This window comes from Alternaria dauci, chromosome 6 (assembly GCF_042100115.1).
Source record: "Alternaria dauci strain A2016 chromosome 6, whole genome shotgun sequence".
NCBI lineage: Eukaryota > Fungi > Ascomycota > Dothideomycetes > Pleosporales > Pleosporaceae > Alternaria > Alternaria dauci.
Genome location: NC_091277.1, coordinates 86008 through 94120, shown reverse-complemented (window position 1 = coordinate 94120; position 8113 = coordinate 86008). Strand labels below are relative to the sequence as shown.

At 49.1% G+C, this 8113-nt stretch overlaps 3 protein-coding genes across 3 annotated transcripts; 1 reads left to right on the top strand and 2 right to left on the bottom strand.

Moving 5' to 3' along the window:
* Positions 1–296: 296 nt before the first annotated feature.
* On the bottom strand, positions 297–2288 carry ACET3X_006391 (uncharacterized protein). The gene is made up of 6 exons (XM_069452735.1): positions 1970–2288; positions 1824–1907; positions 990–1770; positions 784–928; positions 642–735; positions 297–578 (listed from the first exon to the last, which is right to left on the bottom strand). The coding sequence occupies exons 1-6, from the start codon at positions 2243–2245 to the stop codon at positions 333–335; spliced, it is 1626 nt and encodes a 541-aa protein (XP_069305159.1). The 5' UTR covers positions 2246–2288; the 3' UTR covers positions 297–332.
* Positions 2289–3120: 832 nt separating this feature from the next.
* ACET3X_006390 (uncharacterized protein) lies at positions 3121–4235 on the top strand (the record flags this gene model as incomplete). The annotated part of the gene is made up of 2 exons (XM_069452724.1): positions 3121–3181; positions 3238–4235. The coding sequence occupies 2 exons, from the start codon at positions 3121–3123 to the stop codon at positions 4233–4235; spliced, it is 1059 nt and encodes a 352-aa protein (XP_069305158.1).
* Positions 4236–4756: 521 nt separating this feature from the next.
* Positions 4757–7562, bottom strand: ACET3X_006389 (uncharacterized protein; the record flags this gene model as incomplete). The annotated part of the gene is made up of 6 exons (XM_069452713.1): positions 4757–5585; positions 5657–6007; positions 6061–6588; positions 6661–7030; positions 7067–7369; positions 7424–7562. The coding sequence occupies 6 exons, from the start codon at positions 7560–7562 to the stop codon at positions 4757–4759; spliced, it is 2520 nt and encodes an 839-aa protein (XP_069305157.1).
* Positions 7563–8113: the final 551 nt, after the last annotated feature.

Below are 8113 nucleotides of genomic sequence, written 5' to 3'. Positions count from 1 at the left end.
AGTGTGGAGCTCGACGACCTCGAGGTACCATCCTGTATAGATATAGTCTCTACTAGACTTTGAGCACTTGACGGTACAGAATATCATAGAACAATTGACTACTTATTATGCTCGCCTCCTACGGTGCCTGAACAGCTTACTAGTTTAAAGTCAGATAGCCGCCTAGTGAGAGGACGCAGTCAAAACGTGAGCCCTGAATCGCTACATCACATTACAACAACGGCGGATGACAACAAGCATAGAACCTTGCAGCTTTATTTCAAGAAGGGTCGAACGAATTACGCAGCAAAAGCAATCCAATCTGGGCTTGTATGATACATATGCTCTGTTCACTAACAACTCCCAACAGCCTGTTGCCGCCCAGGTGGATGATTCGTCTTCGAAACCAAGACATCCGTATCATTATAATCAGCCAAATCACCAATCAGGAATTCGTCTTTTGCATGAGCTTCCAATTTCTGGATCAACTTCTCATCAAAAGCATTGAGAAGATCTTCAGGTAGTTTTGCCAAAGCTTGATCGAGATCGTTAATGATATCTTGGACATCTTCAATGCCGACCGAGAAACGAATGAAAGCCTGTCGAGAATGTATGGATCAGTTGTTGTCTTTTCTATAGCAGACCAAGGAAGAGGGACTTACGGGAGTGATTCCAGCTTCGCGTCTATCTTTCTCTGACATGATCACATGGGTCGAATTCCATGGATGGGTTGCCAGCGTTTTAGCATCACCAACACTGCGGGGTATCAGCGTGGAACCTGGATTTAGACAACATAGAACCTACTTGGTTTGATGCGAAACGACCTTGACGTAATTCATGAGCATTTTGCTCGCCACTTCACCTCCCTTGGGCCCAAACGCCAGAACGCTACCAAAGCCGTTCTTTAGATATCGCTTTGCGTTCTCATGATAGATGTTGCCTTCCAAGCCTAAATAAGATGTAAGTCATTTGTCGTGCCGTGATTAGTTAAAAGTAGGACAATGGCTTACCCGGATAATTCACCCAAGCAATTCTAGGATGCGCCTGCAAGAACCTTGCAACCTGCATCGTGTTTTTCGCATGTCTCTCGCACCTTATACTCAACGTTTCCATGCCTATCAACAACTGCTGTGCCGAGGCTGGGGCCAGCACGGATCCCACTTCCATCAAAATATCGATCCGCATTGCCATGGCGAAACAAATATTGCCAAAAGATTTCCAGTAGGAGAAACTCATCGGCCCGTCTTTGTTTGAGAGGCGAGGAAAGCGATCAACGGCTTTACCCCAGTCGAATGTACCGCAATCAATGATCACGCCTCCTAATGTGGTTCCATGACCACCCATCCACTTGGTTGCGGAATGGACAATGATATTCGCACCGAAGTCGATTGGTCGACACCATGTCCCGCATGCACCAAAAGTGTTATCCACTACGAAGGGAATATTGTTCTCATGCGCAAGATCTCCCAAGTCTTGAAGGTCAGGAATGCTACATCGTGGGTTCCCAATGGTTTCGACGAAGATCATCTTCGTCTTGTCATCGATGTACTGTTCGAACTCTTCTCTTGTCTCGCGCTTCGCCCATTTGACTGTGATGCCGAGTCGTGGTAGCAACGTCTTGAATAGGCTGTAGGTTCCTCCATACAAGTTGATTGAAGCAATAATATTGTCGCCTGCTCCTGCGAGACAAATAATCGTGTTGAAGATTGCTGCTTGACCTGAGGATGTGGCGACGGCCGCTGTGCCACCTTCGAGAGCGGCTGCGCGCTTTTCGAAAACTGCAACTGTTGGCTGTGTGCTAGATTTAGTGTCTGTTTCTGCTCTGGATCCATGTCGGCGCTTACGTTGGAGATTCGACTGTAGAAGTAACCACCCTCTTCGGTTGAGCAAATTCTCTTAGCATGATTGCTATCAGTGAAAACGAAGGACTTGCATTCGTGTCAGCCTTTCGTACTCTACAAGGGACTAGAAACTCAAACGTCATACATACCACGCTGTTATAAATGGGTACTGCCCGAGCATGGGTCTCCTTATCGGGCCGATGTCCTCCATGAATCTGAAGGGTATCGTATTTCAGGCCGTCGTCAAACTTATCAATCTTGTACGGTTGCAAAGGATCATGGTTCTCCGGCAGCTGAGACAAGGTAATACCGTTTGGGTTGGATGTTTTGTGGCTGTTGTTTGTACCGTTGGTCGTTGAGCTATCTGTACGGCTCGTGCCGTTCGTGGCCGCAACATTGTTCTCGTCTTCAACACCTGGTGCCATTTTTCGTGTAGAAGCAAATGATACTGAACAAAAAGTCTTGACGAGATGAAAGGCATGCGATAGGTATCACAGTAGATGGTGCTGCTAAAGAAGCCAAGACGAAACTAGACCCGGGATCTTTCCTAATTCGGTAAAAGGACTGGGTTTAATCTACTTGTGGTATCACCCCGAGCCAACCATTGAGACTCCACATCAAGTGCCTGTCAATCACGACTCGAATCGTGATCATACAACACAAAACTACGTCCTCGGGTTAACGGGAAAAATTGGCCAAGAATAATGCAGCTTGCAACATACGCTGCAAGCCTTCAAGCCAGCATCAACCTTCGATTGCTTCAACACCACTTGAGTCATGTATTCGCATACTGTTGTTCTCTCACTATATTTGTCTACATTCTGAGAGGGTTCTTCAAAGGACCAAGGCAAAAGTTGATCGCAGGTATCCCTGTCGTAGGAGGCAATGATGTCAAAAGTATCCAACTCAACCGTGAAAGATTTCGAACGCAAGCGAAGGAAATGCTATTAGAAGGCTACAAGGAGGTACAAGTGATTCCAAACTCACCAATACGTCGCACCGCATTCTAACATTAGTCTTAGACAGGTGGAGGTTTCTTCTACGTCCCGAGCCCACTTGGTGAACGACTCATGATTCCATCGAAATATCTCGAGGAGCTAAAGTCCGCACCAATTGATCACGTAGATTTCGTTGCTACGTTCATCGAAGTACGAGAATCTTCGCATTATCCCTAGCTATGATGCTTGAGACTAAGTTTATTCGATAGATGTTTGAAGGCAAATACACCACCATGGGAAGCCGCTCAACTCTTCACCCACGCGTTGTTAAAGCCCAATTGAACCACCATCTCGCGGACGTCATGCCTGCCGTCCAACAGGAAATCTTTGACTCAGTGAAGGACCACTTTCCTTTGTGTGACGGTAAGTGTACCCATCCGCTGTTCCCACGGACGCTCAGAAGTTGACATATGCACCAGACTGGACGCCAATATCTGTCGTCTCAACCCTAACCCAGATCGTTGCGCGCGTCTCCTCTGCCATGTTCGGCGGAACTACACTTTCGCGCAACAAGCCTTGGGTTGTCGCAAGCATCGCCTTCGCCATCGACGGCTTCATCGGGGCGCAGAAACTGAAGAAGTACCCCGTGTTCATGAAACTCCTAGTTGCACCTTTTATTCCAGAGCTTAGAAATATAGCCAAGCATTATAAGGCCGCTGAAGAGGCTGCAATACCTCTGATAGATAGCAGGAGGAAGAGGCAAGATAAAGCGATGGATTTATTGTATTGGATGGATGAACAAGCCAAGGGCGAAGAAAAGGATTTGAAGTTCCTTGCGGGAATACTGTTGAAAGTTTCCTTTGCAGCTATCCACACATCTGCTGCAGCTCCAGCACAGCTGCTCTTCGATTTATGCGAAAGACCATACATTATCCACGAACTGCGCAAGGAAATTGCCAGTGTAATGGACAAAGATGGAATGATATCGAAAGAAGGGTTCCTGAAGATGGTCAAGATGGATAGTTGGATGAAAGAAGCCCAACGCTTCAATCCGCTTCTGCTCATCACTTTCGAACGCGTAGTTCATAGGCCGTTTACACTGTCCTCGGGTCTCATCATTCCCGCACACACTACAATCGGCATCCCGACACAAGCTATCACCATGAACCCAGCTCTCTATCCTGATCCGGAGACATATGATCCATGGCGCTTCTCCAAGCTACGAGAAGAGAGTGTGGAAAACGAGGGCAAGGCACAATATGTAGCGTCGAATCCTGCGAGTATGAGCTTTGGATACGGAAGGCATGCGTGTCCTGGGAGATTCTTTGCAACGCAGGAGATCAAGGCGATTATGGCGCACATCATTATGGGCTATGATGTTAGATTTTCAGAGGGGCAGAAGAGGCCGAATAGTCTCTGTGTTGAGACGCAGTATTTGCCGAGTCAGGAGGCAACAGTAGAGTTTAGGAAAAGGTAAAAACAGATAACTAGTAGTAAGATGATATATAACAGAGTCAGAGTTAGAGTTTAAGATAAAAGTAATAAACTTAATGAGATTCTAATACTCTCTATAAAAGAGATACTTAGACTACCCCCTAGAGGAGATACCTTAGCCTTTTATACGTTTTCTACTAAATTTAAAGATATCTAAACCCTTACTAGCTACCTACTACGGATATACAAGTATCTCTGGTGCGCGCGACACTTCACAGACACGAACGAAAGCCGCGGGAATCCTTCTCCCATGACAACAACATATCTTGAAAATCGCGCTTACCCTTTGTTCCACAGCTTTGCAGCCACGGGCATATAGATGGGTTCCTGCGCTGATACGTCCTACCCCCTTTCACGCATGCTAATCAAACGTAGTTTGCTGTGATTCGCAATCTGATTAAGTCTGCGACGCAACAATTCTTGTGAACACAGTTGCTCAAGGTCTACCGAACAATGTCCTGACAGCCTTCCAAAAGATCTCATTCCACCACGCCCTTTTTATGCTCATTGCTTCCCTCTCTTCCGCGCTAGTAAACCTGTAATGATCTTCTCAGCTTCCTCAGAACTGTGTACGTCCTTCTCAACCAGCCACCTCCCCTCTGCATGCCTCGATTCGGCTATGCTCTTCCTGGTCTTCGTAAAGACTGCCGATCTCAGACTCTTTGCGATACCCGCGCTTGTATACCCAAAGAGACCAAACATGCCTGCGCCAGTCTTTGTCACCATGCTGGCCATACCTTTGCCCATCCCTTTTGCAGCGCCTTTGAAACCATCTTCCTGAGCACCTTGGTATGGCTTCACGACGATATCACTGACTCCATCAATGAAGCCCCATGCAAACGTCTTGCCCGCAACAGCTGCGCCGCTCGTAAAACCTGTCACAGGACCGTGGTCACGAGGCGTTTCACCATAGAGTCGAGGCACATTCTTGAGACCATCGGTGATAGCGAGAGGAATATCGACTGTCATGCCTTTCAAAGCCTTCGGGGCAAACATCGCAATGCTCGCTCCAGAGGCTCCTGCCAGTTGACCTGCCGAGATGGGTTTTCGTTTCGCAACAACGCTGTTTGTCGATGACACGGCGCTTGCGCTATCGGACAATAGTTCGGATTTGTTGGTACGATTGGCACTGCTGCTGGACGCTTCCGCAGCTTCCAACTTTGCGTCTTCGTAGGCACGCCAGTCGCGATCGTCTCGATACTCTGTTATTGGCTTTGTGAAAATGCCAGTAACGCACGATGCAAGTTCGACAGAGGTGCCGAGGACTGCAGACGCTCCACCGGAAATAGGATCCCATCGGCGAGGCTCTATCGTGACGTGTTTGCTCTCGTATCTGCGGACAAGTCAGCGAACGGCTGCAGGGGGAGATTTGTCGAAGCACAAAGTACAACACACAAAACTTACAATTTCAGGTTCTTTGCATCCTTTGGGAATTTCAGCACCATGGTCTCTGCAGCCAATGAAGAGACCTTCATCCCGTGCCCTCGCTTCTCCATACAAAATGTTGCTGGTAAGTGAGGGAGAACGTCGCAAGTCATATCCGCAACGGGGAGGTTTCGATGAAAAGACATGACGGCAGTTTCGACGCCTCTTTCAGATTGCATCTTCTGTGCGATGACTGCAGCGGCACTCGCTGCTTCGGGCGACAAACAGAACCTGATTGCCTCGGAGAGGCTTTCGGCTGTGATGTCTCTCTGAGGAATAGGCATCGGACCTGCACCTGCGGCGGCTACCATCTGGCCCCAGAATGGTTGACTGACAATTAGTTAGAATAATCACCGACGCAAATGAGCGGATGTGCAACTCACTCTCCGAAGAACGGAACAATGGTCGTGGGTTTGCCGTTCAGCAAGCCACACGCGGTCGTTCCAGCACCACCGTGATGCACTACTGCAGCAACGTGCTGAAACAACCACTCGTGGGGACAATCACCAATGAAGATGACATCTTCATGAGACTCTCCGTGATCGCCCAGCTTCGACCATCCCTTGGACACGATGGCACGAAAACCATTTGCTTTGACAGCCTCCAAGATCACTGCGGTAATCCTTTGTGGATCTTCAAGAACGATGCTGCCGAATCCTATGTAGACAGGTGGTGGTCCACTCTCGATGAAGGAGCGAAGGTCATCCGGCGGCTCGTACCGAGGAGGATCCCGGAAGAAGAATCCACAGACGTCGATGTGGGCCGGCCAGTCTAGGGGTTTCGGTACAAGGGCCGGAGACCAACAGTAAGTCATAGGAATGACCAGTGTGCTCGCAAGACTAGGGCCGTCGAACATCCCCACCTGCTCCAGGTCAAGCGTCTGGCGCCATTGGTTGATAACGTCACCGAGTCTGGGTCCGGCGTTAGCGTCATGTAGTCCATGCAGCCAAGGATGCTTTTTCAATCTTGTGTAAGTGACTTACCCTTGCCATGTCAACCAATCGACGACCCCGTATGACAGGTAGTTTGCAGCGCTTTGCTTGCCCTCGGCATTCTTCAGATTGGCCAGTGGGTGTGGAAATGCTCGCGTACTCGACCATGGCATAGTGAACATCATGTGGACAGGGATTCCAAGAGCCTGCGCGCAGTGGACATGTGCAAAGCTTGGCGGGTTCGCAATGATAGCATCTGCTACGAACGGCTCATGGGTGAGTGTGTCTGACGAAATGCATGACCTCCAGAACCCTTCTAGCATCTCCTTGACCATCAACTGTTTCTTCTTAATCTCTCCAGCCCGCAGGCTCTCGACGCTAGGGATCAGGCCGGGGTTCTTGACCATGTACGCCATCAGTTCTGAAGGATTACCACCGACTGGGTAGAATTCCAGACCAGAACCAGAGCCCCGTACGAGTTCGTGGAACATGTCGTGCGTTGCTAGCCTCACGCGGTGGCCATACCGCCGAAGTTCGTCACCAAGCGCGATAAAAGGCTGGACGTCTCCTCGACTACCAACAACTTGGATGACAATGTTGAGTTTGACAGGCCACGACTTGTAGCGGTCCGTTCCTTCTGCAAACTCTGAATATGCTGGTGGCGCATCTTCCGGTACGTCTTTGGGAAGATCACCACCGTAGAGCAGTGACAGCGTCCTCACAGCCTTGGAGTTCAGATCGATGTTGATGCGCCCATCCGCTATGAAACATCAGTGTCAATTCGCTTGAAGAATAAAACAGTCCTAAGTCTTACCTCCGGTCTTGAGCTTCCCATCATTGGATGTGTCCGCTGATGTGGTGGTTGAGAAAGATTCCTGGTAACTGCTAAGCTTGACAGACTTCCGATCACCAGTCTTCTCCGGATCTTCGCGGCCTTTGGAGTCGCCATCCATCGGGAAATCACCAGGTAATTCGGCAAAATTTGACAACCTTTTCCCCGGTTCCATGGCGTAGATGCAGGATACTCAAGAATCAAGTGTACAAGAAAGGTAGTGTTGGTGGATGGCATGCCAACAAGAGTAAAGAGGCATATCAGGCGGTCTCTCAGGGACACACTAGAGTGCAGCATGCACCTGCGTATGCGTATTTGGTTGGCACGCATGTGCACTGACGTTGTCTGAGGTTGAGCACGGCGTTTGCCGGGCTGTGCTGCGTCGCCGATCATTAGACCGTCATCGCCGTCCCGGCTCCAGCCAATCATCGCCCGCATGCGGAATTCATTTCTGGTTGCAGACGCAAAGCTACCAAGCTTGCTAGTGTGTTTGAACATGTACTAGCTGCGCACAACCTCCAAAGGGTCGCAACTGTCGCAACTGTCGCCATTACAGGTACGCAACGTCATTCCAGGTACACTATCTGCGTATGGAAAGTGCCGTTGATGCGTATTATACAATGCATTCGACTTCAGGATACTCAAGCAGAGTCATGAGATGGCTACAGCGTG